Raw genomic sequence first — 26,561 nt, 5'->3', positions numbered from 1 at the left:
GAAAAAAGGGAGGGAAACAGATAGAATCAGGAAGGATGAGAGAACAGGAAAGAGGAAAATCAAAACCCTGCGAGCTGCTGAATGTGCACCACATGCCTTTAACTGCACAATGCTTAAAAACACAGTCGCTGAGATGCACTGCCAACCGAAGAACAACAAAAACAGCTGCTGCCATCTTACAAGGGCATTGTAGAATCAGACCCGTTTACGTCATTATGATGTCATCGCGCTCGCGGTGGTGTCGTGCTGGTGAGTTCGAGAACGGTCGCTGTGAAGTCATCGTAAAGATGAAGCTCCTTTCCAATCGCGTCCACACAATGTATTAATAGTAAAAGGCTGAACGTCAACCGAGTTATAAACATTTAACAAATTCTTACTCAGCCTGTCTTGCGAGCCAATGCAATTCAGCTACGCGTCCAACTGTAATCCGGAAAGTGCCCAAATAACAAATGACACTAACAGCTACACTTAAAAAAAAAACGATTAGGTTTTTTTTTCGTAAAAACTTCTCACCAATCGGTCAGCGTGACAGATTTCAAGAAATCTAAATTTGTTCTTTTTTTTCAGTCGCAACGGCTTCAGCCAAACATCTGTTTAAAACTCATCATCGTGTTTGATTATAAACGTACTTTGGCACTGGATGCTTTTTGGCCTACAAAAGGTGAACGTTTGAAGCTTGTCGGCGATGTGTGTCTATGGTAAAAGCAGAACCGAGATTACGAACGCGATATACAGCTGAGCTCATTTTGTAAATAAATAATACTTAAAAATGGTGTAACACTAATAATACGTGCGAGTTCTCCAGTCAGCATGAGCAAATGTCAATGTGTCAGTGGTCTCGTTATGGGGCTGTGCTGGAGTTCAGGTTTACACACAGATTAGGGAATGTTGCATCCGTACGGACCATTGCGTGAAGTAGGAATGTTGACCGCCATGTGAAAAATGTTCTCATATGCTTCATATTTATCACTAAGCACATCATAACATACACTCGTTCTCTCGCTCACACACACGCATCATCAAGCTTCACGTTATTACAGTATGTGTCTGGATATACAGTGTTTCTGAGAAATATATTCTTTGTTATTATTGGCTATTTATATCAAAATTATTGATTATTACACACCAGTCCTTGGAGTCTGAGAAAGGCTTGAGTCGTTCTGATACAGAAAATGCTGGAATAATGATAGCCCGCAGCAGGCTGATCCGTTGCAGTTTTTACATTCTCACACACTGAATCGTGTTCAGTGCTGATCAATACCAAATTCATCGTCCGAATACAAGCAAGTCTTCAGTTCTTCCGGTTTGGCAACTTGACATTTGCTTCTTCTCGACAATATTCTGTCAAAATATTCCATCTGCATTGAATTTGATCAAATTAATAAGGGGGAACATGTGGTAGGACTGAAGGGAGTGCCCCATGGCTCTCTACTGGGTCCTTTGTGGTTTCCAAAGTAGTTTAGTCCCACTGACACAGTTTTCCTCCTTATAACTGCTTCAGAGTCCAAATAAAGCCCTTTTGGCGTCTGGATCTATGACCCCACATACCTGTAAATATTATATGTGCATGTGTATAGTTACAGACCTCTCTGAGCATACACATTTCAGTCCCAGTGTACATCCCATAGTTTAGCGCATATAGTATATACAGTCCTCTGCTGCACTAAGATCAGTCTTTATCTTCTTGCGTCAGACATTAAAAAATATCATTAAAAATAGCTGAAAGAACACAGAGGATAAAAAAAAGAGAAGTGAAGAAAGTAAAAAGATGCTGGAAGAGGACTGTATGCTGATAAAGTGCATTCATTTTGTCGTTTGTTTGTGTTTTACCCTTGTTACCGGGCGATTGTCGCTAGGGGTGGAGCGTTGTAGGGAAAACAGGGCTGTTGCAGTGGGTGGAATCTTTGAGGCCCGGCAGAGATGCTACATTCAACCTCTGACCTTTGACCTCGAGTGTAAGGGAGTCATGAGGGTTCACGGAGGAGGTGGAGGCCGCAGGCTTTTACATTTCATCTCATCCAAGTTCTTCCAGTATTTGTAGTTCTCCGCCAAATGCTCCATCAGACCTGGCAAACTGGCAAATGCTTGAGAGAGAGAGAGAGAGAGAGAGAGAGAGAGAGAGAGAGATAGAGAATTAGGTCTGGCCAGTTAACAATAGTTGACAGCCTGATAACTGTAATTACCTTTTATTCAACTTGAAAAAGTGAAAGTAATGAAAGTAAAGACATGGTACAGAATATTTATATTTCAAATAAATGCTGTTCTTTTGAACTTTCCATTCTTTAAAGAATCCTGAAAAAATTAAGGTTTTCACAATTTTTTTTATTCAAAACTGAATAAAATTCATATATGGTTTTAACATTGATAATAATAAGAAATGTTTCTTGAGCATCAATTCAGCATATTAGTATGATTTCTGAAGGATCACGTGATACTGAAGACTGGAGGAATGATGCTGAAAATTCAGCTTTACATCAAAGGAATAAATTACATTTTAAAAATATTAAAATAGAAAAGAGTTGTTTTAAATTATAATAATATTCCACATCATTACTGTTTTTACTGTATTTTTTATCACATAAATGTAGCCCTGGTGAGGATAAGAGTCTTTTTTCATAACAGTAAGCAAACGTTGTTGATTCTAATGTTTTTCTTTTTCCTCATATTACCATCTGTTCGGTTGCATTGGTTTCTGGCAGACGGACTACAGACGGTAGACTGTGCATGTTTTTGTTTGCATGAGTGTAAATATGGCAATTTGTATGTTCACACATATGGATGCACTTTCAGATCCTCCTCAGTATGTTTTCAGTGCCCCCCCCGCTGAATCTGTCAAACACACACACACACACACACACACACACACACACACACACACACACACACACACACACACACACACACACACACACACACACACAGCTCTATGATAAATTGACCTGATCGTGACCTTGGGAACTAAATCTGCGGAGAGCTCAAGAGATTCTGCTTCACTGCATCCTGACCCCAGACTACGGAAATCAAAGAAACACACACAGATGCACATTCTTTCTCTCTCTCTCTCTTTCTCACACACATACACACACACACACACACACACACACACACACACACACACACACACACACACACACACACACACACACACACACAGTCACCCCTGTCCCTCTCCACGATTTTTAAAGTTTCCGTGACATCACGGCTGTTGCGTGTTGACAGTACGCAGGTTTATTCTCTGGAGTTCAGCTCAGTGGGAAACACTGAACCTAAAGTTTCCAAAGCTCACCACCACAATCATCTCAACCTCTGGATAACATTATCACAACCTTTCAGCAACCATCTAATAGACCCTCGTGCTTCACCCCTCCGGTCCAACATCTTCTGCTGCTAATGGACCATTTCATCTCTTTTAGGAGAACCAGATGAGTCAAAAGATGCCTGGGAAAGCATTCTCTCACTCTCTCTCTCTCTCTCTCTCTCTCTCTTACTCTCACACAAACATACTGTACATAATGCTTCCACAATATTTTGTACCAGAATGATAATTTTCAACTCAATATATGGTGAATTTTCTCCATATTTGTAGAGCCTGGATTTTTTTTCATAGAGCTGAGTGAAATATTTATGTTATATGGACAAAGGAAATATAAAATTCATCACAAACAGTTCAAATCATCACAGTGATCTTAAGGCAAGATCTATTACACCAGTTCAAGATCATTTTTTTAGTCACAAAAAAAAACAAAAAAACCCCTGAGTGGGATTTTACCAGTCTTGTGTAAACTATACAGTATGAAGATAAACATTGATGTTTATTTAAGTCTGTGTACATATGAATAAAAATGACTATTTTCTTTCTTTTGTTCAGAATTCTGTAATTTTTGTTGTTGTTGCTTTTTTACTGTATTTTAGTTTGACAACATTTCTAATCTTTCAATCTTGGCAACTGTGGCTGTGAGGAAGGTTTATTATAGTTAACTAAAACTAAAACCATAAAAAAATAAACATTTAATAAAACAAACATAAAAAAAAATAATAAAAAAATCCTGTAAGGTATATTATTTCAGCTAGTTGCCAAGGAAACATTTTTTCTTTTCATTTAGTTTACCTTGATATATTAAAACAACTAAAACTAAAACTGAAATGAAAATTGATAAAAACAATATAGTCATAAAAAAAACAACACCAACGAATAAAAATGACAAAAACACAGCAAAATTATTAAAACTTAAACTAAAGTGAAAATGAAAGTGAAAAAATAAAAAAAACAATTCAAAATATTAATAAAAACCATAAGAGTATCTCTGTGATACTAAAATAACACTACTATGAGGCTGAAAGCAAATTTCAAAGCAAAATACATACATTTTGAGATAAATATCAAAATACTGTAAAAATGATGATCTATGTGGCACAACCCTAATTGCTAGAATGGGCAGAAATCACCAATGTATTGCATATGTGAGTATGTGTATATTTACCATCCCAGGCATCAAACATGTCCGAGATGAAATAGTCGATAAATGAGATCTGGGATTTAGGAATGCTGCAGGTATTCCGGTCAAACACTGGCATGACAACCGGCAAACCTTGTCTTTTCTCCTCATCGGTCTAGGGACAGAGGGAGAGTCCAAACACAGAAAGCAAATGATTAGAGAGTGGAGACATGCTATTGTAAAAAAAACAAAAACAAACATGGTATTGTACAAATACTTCAACATAATTTAATATATACTGTATATATATACACACACTACTGTTCAAAAAAGTTTTTTTTTTTTAAATGTAAAAAGAGATTTAAATGTTTTTTTTCAAAATGTGCTCACCAAGGCTGCATTGATTTGATCAAAAATAGAGTAAAAACAGTAACGTTATTACAATGTAACAGTAATATTATTACATTTAAAACAACTGTTTTCTATATTCATACATTTATTCCCGTAATGCAAAACTTTTCATTTATCAAAGAATCCTGAAAAGAAAAAAACATATCACAGTTTCCAAAAAAATATTATGCAGCACAAATGTTTTCAACATTGATAATAATTTCTTAAGCAGCAAATCAGCATATTAGAATAATTTCTGAAGGATCATGTGACACTGAAGACTAAGAGTAATAATGCTGTTAAAAAATTCAGTAAAAAAAAAAAAAAATTTATTCGAAACAGAAACAAAGCAAACGAAGAAATATAGTGACAAACGTCTGAAAGATATTGTATAAATATATATTTTTTCACCTTAATTTTTCATTAAAATGCAGTAACATCTTAACACTTCTCATGGTCCAATCAAATCCCGATGAATAAAAGCAAGTCTTGCCCTACATTATTTACTACTGAATACTCGGATGTTACCGTTTCAATCGGATATACATTGTGTTATGAAAGTTAAATGACAACATAAATTCGACATGTGACTGACTGTGTTTACCTGAGCAAAGTACTCCTCTGAAATGCGACCAGCCCATTCGATGCAGTTCTCCAGAGGTCTGCAGGGATTGGCCACATCGGCACATTTAATCAGCATCCGTTTAATTAACAGACGATTCTCAGGAGAGTTGCGAATACTGGCCTGTCCCTCACAATCACTGCCTTCACTCTGTTTCACATGCAGATCAGCAGCGGTTAGATTTCACTCTTACATAATGTACAGTATGGAAACACAGTAACACGTGTCTTACATTGGAGCTCGTCTCCTCAATGGCACTCATGGGTTTGTTGATGCTGTTTACGAACTTATTGACGTGTTCAAAGTGTCGAGTCATTTCTGTTGCCAACACCATGTCAATTATGGCTTGCCGTAGGGTCCGAAACTGAGTCCTGAATATTGAGAGGTTGAGAGAGTTTAGTACTGGACCAATGTGAGTCATGTAAAATGTATGATTAAAGCAGACACTGATACCTTTCCATGTTTTTGAAGATGTTGCACTTGCTGTCTCGTACAGTAAGCTGGAATGCGAGAGCGGCGTGGTGACTCTCCAGGACGGCTGTGTCGTTGTACAGAATCGCCAGCTCACTCCCCGCATTGCACAGGAATGAGTTGGTACGGCCCGGGTGATCAACATCATGGACCGTGGCAGCCAATAGCGCTGCAACTTCATCTAACTGGTCAAGACTGCCCTGCAAACACAGCAGAGACACCGTTGGTGTAGGCAAGGTCTAAAAGTAACCCCACATTTTTTAGGTTGACTGACTGATTAAACACTCTGATATTAACAGCATCAGTCAATAACTGTGGAAACGTAACTTGCTTCGTCAATTAATAATGCACAATTTCGGTTTCAAATGTTTTAGAGTGAATTTGGAATAACTATTAAGATTTAATTAAAAAGAAATATTAAAAATGAATGTTAAATATTAATATTTAAATTATTATTTAAATGTTTAGCACTTGTATTCGAATAATCAATGAATATTATTTTTTGTATGTTATATAAAATATAAAATACTAATATAATATAACAAAATATAATATAGTATAATATATTTATAATATTTAATAAAATAATATTGCAATTTTGATAAAATTCTGATTCAATCCAGTTTACATTTTGATTTTACTTGACAACTGTAACAGTTAATTGAACATTTATTTATATAAATTGTATTTTATATTAATTTCATATTATTTTAATACTTAATATAATTTACAAAAAAAAAGAAAAGAAATGTAAACAATGTATTTGTGTATCTGAATAATCAATCAATACATATTTTTTATAATATAATATAAAAATTATGTTTACATTATTTAGAAAAAATATGATGATTAGTTATTGAGAAATATAAGTCAACCACTATTTGACATAATTCAAGTCTGGATAATTTTGATAAAATTCAGATTCAATCCAGTTATTATTTAGATTTTATTTGGCAACTTAACAGTATGGCACAACTTTATTTTTATATTTAATTTGTAGAATTATATATTTATTTATTTATAAATAATTATTTACAAATATTTTTGTACTTTTTATAATAAAAAAAAACATTTATGTATTTATTTAGAAATTTATAGCAATCTGCAATATACTCATAAATAATTTATCAAACCCAATGCTGCGATTAAACAAAAAAAAGCCTTGCTAAATCGCCAGTTAACCCTTTCGCACGTACGATCACACCGGCGTGATCAGTCTAGGCTGGTCCCTGGGGCGTACGATCACACCGGCGTGATCAGTCTTGGCTGGTCCCTGGGGCGTACGATCACACCGGCGTGATCAGTCTAGGCTGGTCCCTGGGGCGTACGATCACACCGGCGTGATCAGTCTTGGCTGGTCCCTGGGGCGTACGATCACACCGGCGTGATCAGTCTAGGCTGGTCCCTGGGGCGTACGATCACACCGGCGTGATCAGTCTAGGCTGGTCCCTGGGGCGTACGATCACACCGGTGTGATCAGTCTAGGCTGGTCCCTGGGGCGTACGATCACACCGGCGTGATCAGTCTTGGCTGGTCCCTGGGGCGTACGATCACACCGGCGTGATCAGTCTTGGCTGGTCCCTGGGGCGTACGATCACACCGGCGTGATCAGTCTTGGCTGGTCCCTGGGGCGTACGATCACACAGGTGTGATTAGAGAAGTCAGTGCATCACGTGATCAACTGCTAAATTCAAACGTGCTTTCGCTGAGCTAGAGACGGACGCGCTCAGCGCTGTCATATATCACAACTATTCAGTGTTTTGAACCACATAATGTATGTGTTTGAATTTGAGTTTGTAAAATACACACTGATATCTATGAAAGCGGAATAATAATCCTTTCCATTATAAGTAGACGACATGTTTTATTCATATCAGATACACATTGTGTAAGTAGCTTTAAAGTTTACTCTATTCTTCTCCCAGTTCACCAGCCACTTACTTTCATGTATTTCGGGAGAAGTGGATGAATTGACGTTTTTGTAAATCCAACAGATCTGATTCTCTACATCGCGCATACAGCACAACTAACGCGATCGTTATAAAGGTGTTTAAACAACAAAACACATCCACTTGCACATATATGACAATCGGAATATCAGATATTTCATGCTACAGCTAATACATTTGTGAATATTTTTAATAAAAAAGGAAAAATGACATAAAAGCAGATCATCATTCATTCAGTGCTGGGGCACGTTCAAGTTCAAAACGGTGCGCAACGTTTTGCTACGGTTTCCGGGTTGAACGCCATGTTTCCTGGAAACGGCGTGCACCGGTGTGCACCGGGGTTTGAGATACGTTTTCTCTTGTTTGGTGGGTTTGTCAGAACTGCAGTCCAATCAGCAGCAACATGTATATAAAGCACGCGGTATTAAAGTGAACTCGCACAATGGGTTCAAGGAAAGTAATTTACAAATGTGTTCGATGCAGCTCGGTATACGCAACAACTGAGGATATTAGAAGACATGTTTGTCGTAAGTTTTATTGTAAAAATATAGGATATCAACATAATGATGTAGTTGTTTATATTTTTAGCTTCATTGCAAGTGTATTGGTATAGAAATAAACAATGGTTATTAAGTGCTTTTCCTAAAAATGAGAAAGAAAATACAGGGTATTAAAACAGTATGAACTACAAATAAAGTCAGTATGTGAGGCTAAATAGATGTGTTTTAGTCTGAATTAGGTAAGATGTGTGCTTCCATTTCAGTTTCAGCAATCCCTTCACTCGATTGGGATGTTCTCTTTTGTTCTGGGCGGCATGTGCAGTAACTGTAACATCGAGCATATTTTGTAGTATTAAACACATATTTATACCGACTTCATCAGGCTCAGAAAATTCTTCACAAAGAACACAAAGAATGGCCTTCTCAGCTGCCATAGTTGCAACTCTTTGCGTCATCAGAACAGTGTGTTCAACGCATCACCGTTTCTGTTTAAAAAACGGTGTGCAACGTTTTGTCGGGGCTGAATGCAGCCCTGTTGTGGTTACGGTGTGTCACGTGACAAGCAATGACGCGTCACCATGGAAACAATAAAGTGACAGGTTCTAAATAACGGTCACCTTGAAAAACTCACGCTGGGGGGGTCAGCCAGAATATTTTAAACTTACGTGTGAAAAGGCTAAGGCACTTCTTTGACCTTACCTTTAACCAAAGTATAAATTGAGACATTTCTGTTTCTGTATTCTGATTGGTTGTCAGGGTTACCTTGACTCGGTCCTTGCGCAGGAAGTAGGCTGTGGCGTGCAGAACGTCTGCGGCGTGTGTAGAATTGTGGTAGGAGTTGGAGGCGTGGTAATTAGCCTCGATCACCTGCAGCCACGAACGCAATGTGGCCTCTGTGCAGTTCAGGAACTCACACACACCAAAAGCAGAGAAGATCTTCAGACCCAGGTATGAGAGCGGCCTGTGTACACACACACACACACACACACACTATAGCACTCAGAACTTTTCCCAACAAAAATAAAGTTTTATACCACGAAGTGAACAGAATAATGATCTAAATTTATGGTACCTTTTGTGTGTAGCTGCTTCCAGCTCCAGGATATTGAATTCCCAGCATTCCTCCTCATTGAGCAGCTCTGCGATGGATGGCGGGATGTCGTTTAACGGCACAGGTACTGCCAGCTGACTCTGACTCATATCTGAGGGGGTCAAAGGTTCAGGGTCAAGATGGAATATGGCAGAAAGAAACAAAAACATAATTCAGACACCCAAATTATCATCAATCAAAAATGTACAACAAACACCCTGAGTGGAATTGTACATGTCTTGAGTAAAACAGACATTTAACATTAATTTGTAATACTTAATAGTAATACCTTAATATACAGTAAAAATATTTTTGAGTATATTTTGAATAAATTACTATTAAATAATACGCATTATATTTTAAATTTCAACACTATTATGTATTTTAAAATATATATTTTTTGTATATCAAATAATATAAGCTTTCCATTTTCTTTGTTCGACATTTCCTAGCCATTTTCTGCATAATCTAATTGTAATTAATAATGTTTAAGTGAATACTATGATATAATCATGGTATGATCCTGTATTGTTTGATATCATTTGAAATGTCTCAGTGCGGCTGGTACAAAAGTCCCATTCCCACAGAAGTAAACCAAAAGCTAAAAAATGCTTTAAGAGTTTAGAGATATTTAACTTACTGTGGTGGGTGTGCTCTAAAGCAAATTTCCTTCTGTCCCTCAGTAAGGTGTAAACTACCCCGGTCTGGAGACTTGAGTAATGCAAATTCCCATTGTTATCTCATGTTTCCATTTGAAAGAGGTTTCTGTCTTGGTCTGAGTATTTAAAGAGATGTTGCCGGAGGCTCAAGGCGAGATTTGTAGTCAGATCAACCCGTAAAGCTGAATGTCCTCAGACACTCAGCATTCTGTATTTTTTTCTAATGTCAGGTATGCATCTAACACCACAAATCTATGCTCAGGTTAGTAACGGACTAAAATACAGCTTAGGTGGAGCATTGTGGCATGCCGACTGACATTTTAGAGCTCAGACTAACACATTGGCATTAGTCAATGTATACTTAAACTGCAGAGGCTAATAATGGGTTTTCCGTTTAGAGCAATAGAGTGTTGTTAGACCAATCTAAATAGGGTGAACCTCAACCTCTGATTATTGTAATACTATTCTAACTAAGTGTACGTGGGAAAGGGAAACCACGGCATGATTATACAAAGTTACCATTAGAAGAAGATAAGTTGGTCAGCTTGGTTCTATGGTAATAATGGTCATGACCTCTGGTTAGATATAATCTTGCCTTACAGTTTTTCTCCGTCGCTTTGGTGCATTTCTCAGATCAGAACTACTTGTTCAACCTCCACATCATCTAGTCACTAGTGCACATCATAAAAGCAGTTTCTCATTCTTTTAAACAAGTTGCGATTGCTTTGGTACATTCATGCAATCGATTATATACAATTGTCTGCGGTTTCCTACATTATCAGTTGCTAATACCATGTTGCTCAAAATGTATTAAATAGTTCTCTGTGCAATAGTCTTACCCCTCAAAACATCTAGTCATTAGTTCATCGTATAAGTGGTTGATATAGTTGTCATAAACTGTCAAGCGTATTTTCTACACATTTCTATTAGACTTTTTGTAAATGTGCCATAAATTGATGAATAGTGCAGGTGAATCTTGACTTTCACTGGAGAAATGCACCAAAGCGACTGAGAAAAACTGTAATTAAGTGTGTTCAGATCTATTTCCACATTCTAGAATGAGCAAGTAGAGTACGGCCATATCGAATATTAGTCAATCACCTTTGTCTAATGACCAAGACTGACGAGTTCGTGATTATAAGATCGTATACTCTTGCCAGTGCGAGACTCGAAGTGTTATACTGTAGGAATCTGGATGAACAAGTGCAATTTCAATAAAGAGTTAAATAGAATAATCAAATGCGTAAAAATAAAATATATACTATTGACAAATAACCAATTGGCATTCAACCTAACTTCGAATGGAGTCAGATAAAAGTTTAATTGGAATTAAATTACTTTACCGAATTCAGAAACCTTCACTTGCTTATAGGAAACTGTCGTTGGGTTGGGCCTTACAATCCAAGAAGGTAAATAGGGCAAATGTTTTATTCATTCTGTCTTTATTAACAGTTTATTCAAAGCTAGTTTACAACATCCAACTTTTCATCCAACCTGTATTATAATAATAATTTTCAGGGCGAGAACTTACTTTGTAATGCACTTTTGGAGAAGACGTACTCGTTCCCAGAGAGCCTTCTGAGTCCATCCTGAATTGAAGAAAAATACACATCAATATATCTGACTGAAATAAAAGAAAAAGACTTGAGGAAGCCAAAATATCGTTTCCAGCCAACATAATCATAACAACACACTTAAGCACAGCACTACCACGCAACCCATAACTCACTCGCGCTTGCACGCTCTCATGAGAAAAGCCATTTATCAGGCCTGGAGGATATTAAACACACAGAAAACAGATCCAGATTCAAATAGACTCATCCAGCACTTAAAACAAACTCTGTCTGAGATGTTGCAGGCGTAGGATAATAGAACTCTACATGCATAAATATGACACACACACATCCCGTCTGTAATGATCACAGGCTTCCAGCTGCACTATCTCAACCCGGATATTTCGCTGTGTAATTGACCTCTGACCTCTCCCTCAAAAGGTCACCCACCAAAAAGGTCATTAAAACTCTTGGGATTTGTGCATCGCATCCGCTTGACCTTCATGTAACAGAAAAAAAGTGACAATTATGAAAGGAAGCGACCTGAATCTGGCTTGTAGTTATTTAGCATTTTTAGGATTCAGAGCTACACTACCGTTTCAAAGTTTGGGGTCAGTAAGATATTTAAATGTTTTTCAAAAAAAGTCTCTTAGGCATTTATTTGCTCAAAAATACAGAAAAAATAGTAATATTCAGCTATAGACACACAACTGTTCTGTATATTCAGCTAAAGACACAAATACACTAATGAAAAAACATATTTTTCGTTAATTTCTTCAATGAGGAGTTTTGTTTTATACGTTTTTCCGTCCCAAGCGAACGCTCCACTCGTGTACCGCTGCTAAACCGGTGTTCGCTAAAATCCAGCTCTGACATGAAATTTCCCTGTCCTATACGTCTTTCTGTTTGTAATAAATTTCTTCAGTAAATGTCTCAAATTACAGTAGGCCTGTAATAGTCATGATATTTGTGGCTTTACAGTTTTTTTTAAATTGCTTACACACAATTTCTGAAACTATAGCTCCATTTCTCAAAACCACAAAATACACACACAAGATGTTTTGCAAAAGCAAACACTTCGTTCAAAACTATTTTAACTCTTCTAAAAAATGTGTTTTTGCATAGTAACTCTACGCACAAACCATTAAATGATAAGCCACACAAACACAAAACTAAAATGTAAAACACTACTCTATTGTGTCTTTTGCTTGTTCAGTGTACAGGAGCTTGTCACACATACATGTATGAGCATAAATACACTGTATATACAGTCTGTATGCACAATTGATAAACTTTACATTTATTGAACTGAACTGAACTGACTCGATCTGAATAATGACACTATTGCTTTACAGCAGAATTTGAATTTGTTTCTATTGTGAAGCTGCTTTGAAACAATCTGTATTGTGTAAAGCGCTATAGAAATAAAGGTGACTTGACTTGTTGCATATTCAGTATATATTTATTATTTACAAAATAAACAGAAATGCAAGGGGGAAAAATTATTTATTTCTTTCTGAAAAATTGAGTTTTGATTTTTAAGTGATCAATTTATGTATAAGTGTTTTCACACGAGCGTTTGATGTAGGTAATCGGAAAATAAATGTGTCATTTAAATGGCAGTGTTTTATGAATGAAACACAAGAGCTGTTAGTTTTGAATGATGTGTCTAATGTAAATAATAAGTAAAAAAGTATGTTTTACAAATGCAAACTAAGAGTGTGAAGCATATAATGTGCTTGCAGTTTTGCAGACTTGATCTGAGGATTAGATATATGAGTGAATGGTTTCACTGAGTGAGCCTCAAGTAACACTTTTAGTGTCTAAGCATTTTTTAAAAACTGTTAAGCAATATTGTAAAGTGGTATAAATAAACGTGACGTGACTTGATTGGATAGTGCTGAATTGCAGAGCTGGTCTAAATCTAAATCGCTATGATCAGATGTTTTCTCACCGCTGTTATTTTTCTTGTATGTTTATTTTGTTATTGAGAGGAAAGTGCGCAGCACTTACAAATTCACTTAAACGGCGCTCTCATCAGTGTGAACGGTGTTGGGATGTTACCACAGCAAAAGGTATTTAAAACTTCCTTTTACCTCTAAGCAAAGAATGCCATAGTAACACTTTGGATCTGGTTTCTGGTTTCTCTCAAGAAGAGGCCATGATTTATTACATGGTCAATTAGGGTGACTCCCATTTCATTTGAAAGTCTATACCTTCTGTGTCTCTTCACTCCTCTTTCATCCTGCTATTCTCTTCCTTTCTGTTCATGTCTTCTTTCAATTTCTCCTCTTATACTTTCCACTATCTGCTCCCTCTCCTTTTCCCTATTCTACTCTTCCTATCCACCGTATTCCTGACGACCTTGCTGTGTTTTGAATTATGGGTGGCACTTCCGGTTTGGGGAACTTCCATTCAAAAAGGCTGAAACGAATAATTTCAAATCATATGGTTGCCCTACAAATAAAGCTGATCTGTCAGTTTGACTGGATAAGCTGTCAATTTGGGGGTTTTGGGGTTATTTGGTCTGTTGAAATTACCTTGTTGATGCTTTTACACTTTTAAGTTTCCTTTTAATGTTCGATGGTTGAAGGATGAGTAGATTAATGTCATCTCATTGTGACACTTTTTTAATGTATTGCGTTCATAGAGCGAGCCTTTTCACTGATTGTTTACAGCTTAACGGAAGTTACACCCATAATTTGCGCAAAGCGTTATGGAGCGTAGGAATAAGGTGGATACCCTCTCCTTTCTTAAAGGAGATGTTTCACTTTTTCGACTTTAGTTAGTGTGTAATGTTGCTGTTTGAGCATGAAAAATATCTGCGAGATTACAAAGCTCAAAGTCCACTCCAAAGGGAGATATTTTATTTAACAGAATCCACTTTTTAAGAACTACAACGAACAGCTTGTTTGGACTACAACGCACTTTTTCCAGATCTTATGAAGTCAAAATGTTCCTCATTTAAATAATCCCCGCCCACGGAATAAGCAAAAATGTTGGCGAGGCCAGGTTGAGCTTATTCTTATTCATATTTTTTTATTTGTATAACAATATTTGTTACTTTTGAAAATAGTTTTTAGGTAACACTTTATTTTAAGGTGAAGTAGTTACACGTTACTACATGTACTTACTATAGTAATAACAGTAAATTATGCATAATTACAAGTAACTAACCCTAAACCAAACCCTAACCCTAACCGTAACTCTACAGTAATGTAGTTAATTAATATTACTTAGTACTTATTTGAGCAAGTACAATGTAACTACGTCACCTTAAAATAAAGTGTAACCAGTTTTTATAGTTAGTTTTTATATCGATAGCTGTGCAAACCATTTTAAAAATGGCATTTCCTGTGAACTGAAATAATTTAATGTGCAATTGAGAATGTGACAAATGATAGTTTTGTTTGTTGTGTTTGGAAATTTTGTATAAATGTTTGTGATTTTTGTAAAATCAATAAAAAGAGCTGTAAGTGTTTTTTCCTGATATTTAAAAATATCGTTTGGCTGTGTCAGCTATTATAAAAACTACTGTCAGGACTTACTAAAGACACGCAGTGAAAAATTAGCACTTCAAAGGCGTGAACAGTTATTTTTTGCAGCAGCTGACCTTATTGCATATGCATTTGTAGGAGTTTCTCTTTCAGATGCAAAATTTATGGAGGCGAGTACTTAAATGAATCATGCAAGGTGATTTACTAAGGTTTGCGCTCGTCAATTGACTGGCTTTTGCGCTCTCGTGCTATTTTGCCCTGTCTAGTAAATCTGGTCCTAACAATTAAGCAGTTTTAAAAGTATAAACAAAAATGAATTTTTTAAAAGTACATATATTCAATGTCATAATTTTAGAAAGAAATATTTCGAAATATTTTAAATTCAAATGCTAATGAAATGTTTTATAACTGAGTATAATTAGAAATTTCAATAACCTTTGTCCTGGCCTGATATTACCAAGCTTTCAAGGACCGTGGGAACCCTGCCAACTAACAATCTTCCAACTCGTGTCTGCAGCCAAAAAGTAAACCGTTAAAACTCCTTAGTATTTGTATCCAGCTATATCAGGAAGCTGATAATTTGAGCTTCACTGTTAATCACTGCATCACTGTGCATTGACATGATGTTCAACTAGTATCATGCTTCCTGAAATCACCACCTCTCAAATCAGTGACTTCTGTGCTGCGTGTCCCTGCAAACCTCTGTCTATGTGAAGACTCCTTCAGTCTAACAACTCTTGGTAAAGTGGAATACTTTCAAAGCGGGAGACATGGGGATGTCATACAGATAGACTAATGTGTAAACAAGCGCGGCACTGTCATCACAGACTGCTGGCTAACTGTGAAACACCCTGTGCCAATGTATCTGTGCCACAAAAATAAGAGCATTCACATCTACTGACTGCCATTGACATACAGTCACACACTCTAAGAACTTTTTCCTGGCAGAGCAAGTCTGAATATCTCCCGTAAGGATGATTCTCTGCTAAAAAAATCTGCTCTAGTTTTTATTTGCGTAGATGAAATCAGTCTGTGGAATTTCTCGGCTGTCTAATATTGATCTGTACTGTTTATGATGTTTTTGTACTGTATGTGTTTGAAGAGGATTTTAAGGCTATTTCTGTGTATCATGTGGTTTGAGATGACTTGTAGTCTGTTGTGTCATTTAGTTCCAAACAAGAGTCATATGATGGAAACAAGATTGATCTTGCTCTTTTGAAATAAAGATATAAAATAATAAATAGGTTAGTAATAAAATATAATAGCTTTAAGAATAAAAGGTGAATGCTTGTAATAGAGTCAGTATTAGACATGCTAGATGACCCATGAACCTCCACTTACACTCATGAGCCCTCCCACCAGGTCATTGGTGTGGGGGTCGTCTTCTTTTGAGGCCAGTTGGGGTGAGTAGAGTTCGGTGGTCCGCAAAATCTCCAGAACACGATCCAGAGCTTCCGCTACTGTCACGGGACTGCTCTCCTGTGCTGCGTTAATGATATTTATCACCTATAAAGGCAACAAAACACAGGCAGACTGAAGACAGAGGGTGAGAGACAACTACAAACCACTTATCAAAGGTTTAGATCCATAAATATCTCTGTAAAGAATTTCCCCTTTTGACACTTCCATTGCTTCCATTGTCACAAACAAATCCTGAGTCATGTTCAAGTAATCGTAAATATACCACAGCAGACAAAGGTGTTCAGCGCGTGTCTCCGGGTTTTGTGTCAGCTGAACTGAATTAGAATTGAAGTGACAGAGAGGATTCAAAGTTAGCATTTAAATTTGAATGGATGGATATAAAATGTAAAATGAATTAAAATTCAAATAAATCCACATTACTGCTATTTTTTTGCTAGAAAAATCTAAGTTTGTAAAGACTGAGTTTTAGCTTGACAAAGGCTTGTTGGAAAGTTTGAAAAGTTTAAAAAGCCTTGAAACGATATATAGATGATAGATAGATAGATAGATAGATAGATAGATAGATAGATAGATAGATAGATAGATAGATAGATAGATAGATAGATAGATAGATAGATAGATAGATAGATAGATAGATAGATAGATAGATAGATAGATAGATAGATAGATAGATGGATAGATGGACAGACAGATAGACAGATCGATACACCGACAGACAGATATATATATATAGACAGATAGACAGAACGACAGATAGTTAAATAGACAGACAAATGGACAGAATGATATATATATAGATAGATAGATAGACAGACAGACAGACAGATAAGAGAGATAGAGAGAGACACAGACAGATAGATAGACAGAGATAGATACTGTAGATAGATAGATAGATAGATAGATAGATAGATAGATAGATAGATAGATAGATAGATAGATGGACAGATAGACAGATCGATACACCGACAGACAGATAGAAAGAGATAGATACTGTAGATAGATAGGTACTATAGATAGATAGATAGATAGATAGATAGATAGATAGATAGATAGATAGATAGATAGATAGATAGATAGATAGATAGATAGATAGATAGATAGACAGATCGATACACCGACAGACAGATATATATATATAGACAGATAGACAGAACGACAGATAGTTAGATAGACAGACAAATGGACAGAATGATATATATATATAGATAGATAGATAGATAGATAGATAGATAGATAGATAGATATATAGATAGACAGACAGACAGATAGAGAGAGAGAGAGACAGACAGACAGATAGAGAGAGAGAGACAGACAGATAGATAGACACATAATTTTCCAGAATTTCTGTGAATTGCAATTCAGTAAATTCCTCTTCCTGTCATCCAGAGTCAAATTTAACAGCTTATTGTTTACTATAGATTTTGATGTACTACTTCTTGTCAGATGATTATGTATTGATGCAGGTAGTTATAATGGTCTTTAAAGGTCTGAGTGTAGAAGTGGTTGTAGTTCTCTTTAGTGATGTGTGTGTGTGTGTGTGTGTGTGGGTGTGTAGGTGGGTGGGTGGGGGGGTTATAAAGGTTTATGGCTTTTTGTATTTAGGTGTGTATAATAATGCAGGTGTACCTTAGTGATCGGAGCCTCAATAGTCATGGAGTGGATTCGGGCCATAGAAGAATATCTGCGATTCTGTAGACTGGGAGCTGAAAGAGAGAAAGAGAGAGAGAGAGAGAAGAAAAGAGCTCTTTAAATAGCTCCATCTGCGTCAGAGTGCACTGAGACTGTGGGTGTGCTGATGTCATCAAACTACGTCACAAAAAGCCCCTCTTAGCCAGAGCTAACACACACACACACACACACACACACATGCACACCCTGACTCATAAAACAGAAATACATTAAACACACATGTGCACAGTCTGCACACATAAGCACAAATCTCTCGTTTTCCCTTGCTTTTTTTTCCCGTTTCTCTTCATAATTACTTCAAAACTGTTAAAGGGATTTGCTTTCCCTTATTTATGGCGTATTCTGATGAAACGCATCCTCTCTTTCTCTTACCATCGCTGCTGTGAGAGCTGATAGATCTGATGTCCACAGACTCTTTCCTCCGGTCCTTGTGACGTAAGGAATTGCACTCTGGATAAACACAAAAGAGGAATGAGTGCACACGTACACAAAGAAGCAACTACATTAATCATCTCTTACACAGCCAACCAGCATCACTATTTTTTACCTTCATCATCATCATCATCATTACTATGATCAACATCATCACAAGCACAGCAGTGATTTCATGAAGTAACTGACACTAAAAACGACTAGATGCTCAAATTTGTTTAATGAAAAAGCTGCTGATGCATGTATTGGGTGGCTACCAGGGCAATGCTACGCAGTTGCTAAGGTCTATTAGGTGATTGTTTGGGTTTTATTGCATTGCTATACAGTTGATAAGGTCTTCTAGAAGGCTGCAGGGTGTCACCAAGTGGTTGCTATGGTGCTCTGGGTGGTTGCTAGGTAATTGCTTACTCTGATATTTTGGTATGTTGAAATCTGCAAAACAAAAATTGTAAGTCTGATTGCTTAGAAAAGTGATAACACACCTTTCCTCAAAAAGTTGCTAGGTTTGAGGTATAATTCATATCACATCAACTAGTTAAACACCACAATTAAATATTAAAGGGTTAGTGGTTGCTCAAACCATTACTATATTATTATAATAATAATTATTATTATTATTAATGCATTACAGCCTTATAAGACTTTAAAAATAAAAAGTATTAATAAAAATGTATATATATATATATATATATAGAGAGAGAGAGAGAGAGAGAGAGAGAGAGAGAAAGAGAGAGAAAGAGAGAGAGAGATTTATATACATTTATATAAATACTTTTTACAGTTAATTTATACAGTTAATTTTTATTTGAATTAAATTACTTAAATGAACCCATTAGTATAAGGACCACTCTGTAAGAAAATAGGACCACTCTTTAATAAAAAAAATTCTCTTTTTCATTTTACACCATTTTTTTATTTATTTATTGTAGTATAAACAATAATAACAGTGATTCTTGCCCTAGAAAACAGCACAAATGATGTGAAATGGTAACCGTTGTTACTTTTATTGTGTCATGTAACATATGCACATGCATGCAAATATATTGGCAGGCAAATTATTATGGCTAATTTTACCAGTCTGACAGTCCCAGGGTGCACTGCAGCCATCTGTCTATTCTGCACCATGACCTATCTCTCTATCTTTTCTCTCTACTTCTCAATGCAGCATTGATCTGTGCATTTTCAATCATGCTTTTGTTTGCTTCACAGCATGTCACACAAACCAAATCTATAAAGACCTGTTATGGGTTCCAGTGTGCTAATTAAGCAATCGTGCATGAGGGATTCAAACACAAATAATAAACAAATACAATAAAGTGAGACGGTCTGGTATTGTACCTGATTGTGAGTTTTCACCACAGCTTTTGTCTTCTTTGTTCAACTTATGAACCTGCAAAAACAGATCTCTAATCAGCTCTCTCTCTCTCACACACACACACACACACACACACACACGCACACACACACAATATGCCATGTGGTTGTCACACTACCAACATTTTAGTAGCCCATACCAATCCCAGTCTTGATACTAATTTCAATACCATCGCAAAAATAGAAATGCTTTTGAACTCTTTTATTTAAAAAGTGAAATATTAACATAAATATGAATACATTAAATATGATTAAATATAATATTAAATATAAACATTGTTAAGTTTAATTAAATATAAATACCATTAAAAAGTTTTAAGTCAGTACGATTTTTTTATTAATACTTTTATTAAGCAAAGATGCCTTAAATTGACTAAAAGTGACAGTAACGACATTTATACTGTTAACAATTAATTCTATTCATCAAAGAATCCTGAAAAATTTTTTTGTCCCAGTTTCCACAAAAATATGAAGCAGCACAACTCTTTCCAGCATTCATAATAATGTTTTTTGAGCATCAAATCATCATATTAGAATGATTTCTGAAGGATCATGTGACACTAAAGACTGCTGAAAATTCAGCTGTCATTGCAATAATAAATAATTTTAACTTGCAATTCATGTTTAATCACACATTGTGACTGAAAACCAAGCATCTAACAAAATGTCTTGTTGCCCGTCGTTTGTTGTGGCTAGTTAAGATAGACATTTAGATAAACATTGAACAGAGGATTTATCACAATGTCTGGTTTGTGCCTGATCAGAACTTGGGTTAAGCAATTGTTGAGTTCACCTAGGTGGAAATCCTGCCCGCTGCAATCCATTTAATCCTTTTAACATGATCAACTTTTGAATGAAAGAAACAGGATTTTCAGTCTTAGGTTAGAGATTAGAGAGCACTGCCAAAAATGAATCTATGCAGTGTGACGGTTGCGCTTTAGTAAAAGTTACATGCTACTGGCAGGAATAGAACATGGCTGTATTACATATACTTTCACACTCATATACGTGCACAAACACACACTCAAAAATAGATGCCATGTAGGTAAGAGGATTAAAGAGCCTAGTTACATCGTCCTGAAGGATGAGGTCACACAATCTGATAAACCGAGACCACAGGTTACACGACAAACACCCTCACTGCACCACAGGAGAAGATTTACTACATGCCCTCTGCTCTGATAATTACTGCATTACTTTCATCTCGGTTAATCCAGAGGAACTTTGTAATGCGCATTTAATTTCATACATTTCTTAATATCTCTGTCATGTTTTCCAGTTAAATTATCTAAGAAAAATATCGGAGAAAACTTGCAGATATTAAAAATCAAGCGTAGCGTCAGTTCTGGCAGGTCACGTTAGTCAAGCTCGCATCAGCTGACTCTCAGCTGATCCACGTCTACTTATAGGAATACGACGCCTATCACTGTATTCATATATAAGCTCCTTCAGTATTATCAGCAGCTATCGTGTTTCTCAGGATCTAATTACCCTCCTCCATTCCCAGCTCCTCCTCTCGCCCAGTCAGGATTTGGCATTCTGATTCCCCTTGAAATTCTCGAATTATGTTGTAAAATATATTTGGTTTATATTTGCATACATTCATTGGTGCTCTCCCTGCTCTTATCCATGCTAGGCTGCAGGGATGCACAGGGAGTTCTAGCCCTTAACAGAACCATACCGCCAGTCCTAACTGTATGCTAATTGTCAGTCGTATTTGACGATAGTGGTCCTGACAGAACTTGTTTTCTGAGAATACCATTAAAAAATGTGGTGTCAGTAAGATTTTTTATATTTTTTATATTTTTGAAAGAAGTCTCTTATGCTCACCGAAGACGCATTTATTTGATTAAAAATACAGTAATAGTGTTACCTGTTTTCTATTTGAATATATTTAAAAATGTAATATATTCCTATGATGTTAAGGTGAATTTTCAGCATCATTACTCCAGTCTTCAGTGTCACATGATCTTTCAGAAATCGTTTTAATATGCTGATTTGCTGCTTAAAAAAAAGCATTTCTTATTATTATTAATGTTGAAAACAGTTATGTACTGTTGTACTGTAACAATGTACTGACCCCAAACTTTTGAACGGTGGTGTAGATATTGTTTTTCCTTGTTTTAAATATCCTTTTAACAAAATTGTGTGGGGTTTATGCTTACGATAAGAAAAAAAGTATTTGCTAATAAGGTAAGAAAAATAAATTCTAATTATATTCTCTGAAGACAAGCCATATTATTTTTGCTTTTTAAATAAATGTATCTTGTGTTAAGGAAGTTACGGTATTTTTGTTGAATAACAAGACAAAAACACTTGCTAAATGCCTCATGAAAGCTACTTAACAAAAGCTTCCACTGACCCAGTTGGACGGCAATAAAGATTTGATTCTAGTCTAGTCTACTATCCACTGCATTCTGACAGAAACTAGGGTTAGTTACCATGGTAGATTTTTGTAAGGCTTGTAACAGACACAGATGCGAGTGAGTGTGTGAATGGTAATACTAACACCAGTGAGTAAAGCTACAGCTATTTCACACACGCGTCAGTGTGTCTGTTTCTCACGGGCCTTTCTGATCAGCAGCTCCACCTAATGCTAGAACTAACAGCAGGGTTTAGACTTGAGCCTGTGGAGGGTTATTAATAACTCTGACGCCCGTCTGGCTCTCTGACACTGGTCTGTCAGGATGGATGGTTTAGCGTAGCTAACATTTCTGCCCACTGCCGTTCCCATGAGCCTTGCACACTTAGGGCCCTATCTTGCACCCAGCGCAATTGACTTTGTACACCGACGCATGTATCATTCCTATTTTGCACCCGCGCAAAGCGGACTTTTCCCTCCACAGAAGCACGTCGGTTAACTAAGAAATACACTTGCGCTCCCCGGGGCGGTTCAGCGCAAAGAGGAGGCGTGTTCCGATGCAAACGTTCCCTCATGCTATTTTACAGGTTTAGAAAACAATTCCGGCACTGACCGAAAAAAAAAAACAGTTTAAAGTCAGTGGCGCGTTGCGCATGTTATTCATGTGCTATTTTAAGGGCGCATGCTTGGCCTTAATCAATGTAGCCTGTGCACAACGCGCATACTTTGATTCTCTCATCTACACACAGATGCAGCAGTTATTTTTGCAAATCATACATTATTACGATAGATAGATAGATAGATAGATAGATAGATAGATAGATAGATAGATAGATAGATAGATAGATAGACATTTTATTATAAAAGCATACGTCTAGCTTACACATTTACCCAAATTATCATACGCCTGTTTAACCAAAGTTAATTTGGGTGTGTTTCTCCATCCCCAACGTCCCTGACGAGAACGTCGGTCTCCTCGGCCTTGAACCGCTCCTGTCGTGTGCCTGGCAAATCCGCCGTTATAATAGGAATCCGCTTTAGAACAAGCGCGCCTGCTCTTAAAGGGAATGTGAGATGTCGCTCTGATTGGTTTATTTCACGTTACGCCCAAACCACACCTATGAATAATGAAGCTTCTTCCGACCAACCCCTTTTAGATTTGCGCCAGGCGCAAGAGTCATTTATCCCGCCGAGAAAATAGCAACAGTGCCAAGACCCGCCCACAAAGTTACTTGCGCTTTGACACTTGCGTTTCAGATCGTTAAAATAGGACCCTTAAAGTTTTGATGCTAATTTGGGAGCTCAATTAATAGCTTGGTCAATATTAATTGGATACTCACTGATTAATAGGAATCTTAATGAAAATATCACATGGGAAAGTAGATAAGAAATGTACCTGTCTGTGGTTGTCACTGTAAGGCCTCTTGATGGACACAAAATGGCGAATTTTTCTAGAAGATAAGGAAACAATTGACTTATTTATTGTAATTGATTTGTACATACCTTTATTGCTGCCATCTACCATTTATTTAGAATATAAAAATAATATATAATTTATAATATTACATATTTAATTTATAAAAACAAAAACTAAAATATTTAAATAATTTCATTAATAAATACTAAATAATTGATTTAATATATATATATATATATATATATATATATATATATATATATATATATATATATATATACATACAGTATATATTCTTTTACTATCATTATTTTGTTAAATAAAAATATTTTTTATATTCATTTATTACCAAATATAAATTTTCAATTAAATTACAAAATATAACATTTCATTTTTTATGATTTAATTTAATTTAATTTAATTTAATTTAATTTAATTTATTGACTTTTTTATGATCATGTGACTTACCCTCCCTGGCCAATCACAGGAGTGATTCTGACATATTGCTGAATACTGTCCCCTGACTTCCTCCGTGAGAAATAGATCCCCTGCCATTCCTAAGCAAACAAACACAAACATACTTAAAAAAAACAGCTAATAATTGAATAAATGATAAGTATTGTAAGGGTTATAAAAAGTTGCTAAAGTCAAATATGATCTAATATTATGACCCTCAAAAAATCAATGTGCTATGGCCGGCTGACCTTTCCTTTCTTGATGCAGGTGTTGATGGTGTCCAGCAGGTCGGCGCTGTTCTTGTCACTCTTAGGTAGTTCAGTCAACTCTTTACCAATCACTTCACCTCTGTGATAGCCCATCATCTTTTCAAACGCTGGATTTACATACTAAAAATACACAGAACAATAAAAAAAACCTGCATATCAACAAGTACACATTAGAGAAAGGGGAAAACATTATGTGTATTATATTGTATTCTTATTTTAGAAAATATTATACTTTAGACTATACTTTTACTATTTATACTTCAGACTATACTTAGACTAGAAATACTTAAGATGCTTTAATATTTATAATATTAATATTCATTTATTTTACCCTGTTAATATTTGTTTGTTTACAAAAGAAAATAATATATTTGAATTATGTTTCAAAGTTGAATAAAAGTCTTCTTCTTAAGGTAAAAGTGTATTAATCTGGCACTGTAAGTGACATAAACAACAAATACAAATTATTATTAATTCTGTTAATTAATAAATGTTATGACAATAAATCAGAAGCAACATTTTATGATTGTTTACAACCTTACACTAAATCATTTTGGATTTACAAAACATCAAAATCAAATACATGAAAATCTTGCTGTCAAAAATGACGCGGGTTCACTTTAGTTTTAGGCCATTCACTGTTCTCTCACTCTACTGGATTTGCTCTAGAGGGCGGTCCTTGTAAGGATGTTGATTTTAAAAAAAAAGGGCCTGCTTAAATGTGACCAAAGCCCTGTGGGAAGATCTGTTTGGATACCAAAACTCACTTGAATGACATGATCTTCACTGCTGATCTCCACGGCTTCCTGACACTGTTCTAACGCGGTAAACACAGAGTTACAAGCCCTGCAAGAACAGAAACACAAACAAATATTATATATATTTTACACCAGCTTCTTTAGTTCTGGAAGCTCATGCTTGAGACTTACCTCAGTTTGAACTGAGCTCGAACCTCTCCATGTTCTAACTGGATTAACTCATTATAACAGGCCGACACACTGCTGTTCTCCAGGTACCTCTGAAAGAGAGAGGCATATAGTTCATAGTCTCATACAGCACTGCAGTATGCATGCTGTCCTATTTTCTACTGCCTGATAAAGCTGAGTCAAGTTTTTCCGGCTGGGATCAGTAAACAAACTTATCTGTTCTGGGTATTTATATTGAGGAACATCTGGGAAGTCTATGGGACACGACATTGAACTGAGATGAGTGTTGAAATGCATTGCTACTTGTGAGTGTAGTGTAATAGAATCACTTAAAGTTCACCCAATAATAAAAAGTCTGTCATTAATTACTCACCCTCATGACGTTCCAAACCGTAAGACTTCCGTTCATCTTCAGAACACAAATGAAGATCTTTTTGATTAAATCTGAGAGATTTCAGTCTCTCCATTGACAGCTACACAACTACCAATTTGACCACTTCAAAAAGTTCATAAAGAGATCGTAAAAAACTAATCCATATGAATTTAGCGGTTTTGTCCAAATTTTCTGAAGAGACTTGATCGCTTTATACAATGAACAGATTGAATTTAGGCATTTATTCACATATAGACATTGATCAGTGAACATAAACAGAAGCTCAACTGAATCTGCTTGACGCACGAGAACAAATCTCTTGCTGAAGCTCAAACGTGCTGCGTAACACAAGAATGAACCTCATTGGTTCTTGCTGAAGCTCAAACGTGCTGCGTAACACAAGAATGAACCTCATTGGTTCTTGCTGAAGCTCAAAGTGTTGCGTAACACGAGAATGAACCTCATTGGTTCTTGCTGAAGCTCAACATGTTGCGTAACACGAGAATTAACCTCATTGGTTCTTGCTGAAGCTCAAACGTGCTGCGTAACACGAGAATGAACCTCATTGGTTCTTGCTGAAGCTCAAACGTGCTGCGTAACACGAGAAGAACCTTATTGGTTCTTGCTGAAGCTCAAACGTGCTGCGTAACACGAGAAGAACCTCATTGGTTCTT

The 26,561-nt window shown here is 36.2% G+C and overlaps 1 protein-coding gene across 4 annotated transcripts in view; it reads right to left on the bottom strand.

Annotated features, from left to right (window-relative positions):
- Positions 1-497: 497 nt before the first annotated feature.
- pde8b (phosphodiesterase 8B) overlaps positions 498-26,561 on the bottom strand; it is a 58,432-nt gene continuing 32,368 nt past the window's right edge. For 2 of the 4 annotated variants that reach the window (XM_084387629.1, XM_084387631.1), the window contains exons 6-23: positions 25,518-25,606; positions 25,356-25,434; positions 24,568-24,708; positions 24,332-24,420; positions 23,843-23,897; positions 20,049-20,100; positions 19,119-19,142; positions 18,651-18,728; positions 18,216-18,292; positions 16,509-16,673; positions 11,649-11,706; positions 9,441-9,570; positions 9,131-9,329; positions 5,902-6,119; positions 5,681-5,819; positions 5,431-5,598; positions 4,482-4,611; positions 498-2,084 (exon numbers count right to left, since the gene is read on the bottom strand). In XM_084387629.1, coding sequence (XP_084243755.1) covers positions 1,975-2,084; positions 4,482-4,611; positions 5,431-5,598; positions 5,681-5,819; positions 5,902-6,119; positions 9,131-9,329; positions 9,441-9,570; positions 11,649-11,706; positions 16,509-16,673; positions 18,216-18,292; positions 18,651-18,728; positions 19,119-19,142; positions 20,049-20,100; positions 23,843-23,897; positions 24,332-24,420; positions 24,568-24,708; positions 25,356-25,434; positions 25,518-25,606 — 2,001 coding nt within the window. In that variant the 3' untranslated portion in view covers positions 498-1,974. The remainder of the gene's footprint in view (positions 2,085-4,481; positions 4,612-5,430; positions 5,599-5,680; positions 5,820-5,901; positions 6,120-9,130; positions 9,330-9,440; positions 9,571-11,648; positions 11,707-16,508; positions 16,674-18,215; positions 18,293-18,650; positions 18,729-19,118; positions 19,143-20,048; positions 20,101-23,842; positions 23,898-24,331; positions 24,421-24,567; positions 24,709-25,355; positions 25,435-25,517; positions 25,607-26,561) is intronic. The other 2 variants (XM_084387630.1, XM_084387632.1) reach the window with 1 other exon arrangement.

This window comes from Rutilus rutilus (assembly GCF_951802725.1).
Source record: "Rutilus rutilus genome assembly, chromosome: 18".
NCBI classification, from domain to species: Eukaryota; Metazoa; Chordata; class Actinopteri; order Cypriniformes; family Leuciscidae; genus Rutilus; species Rutilus rutilus.
The sequence above is the reverse complement of the archived record's forward strand: the minus strand, read 5'-3'. Positions and strand labels throughout refer to the sequence as shown.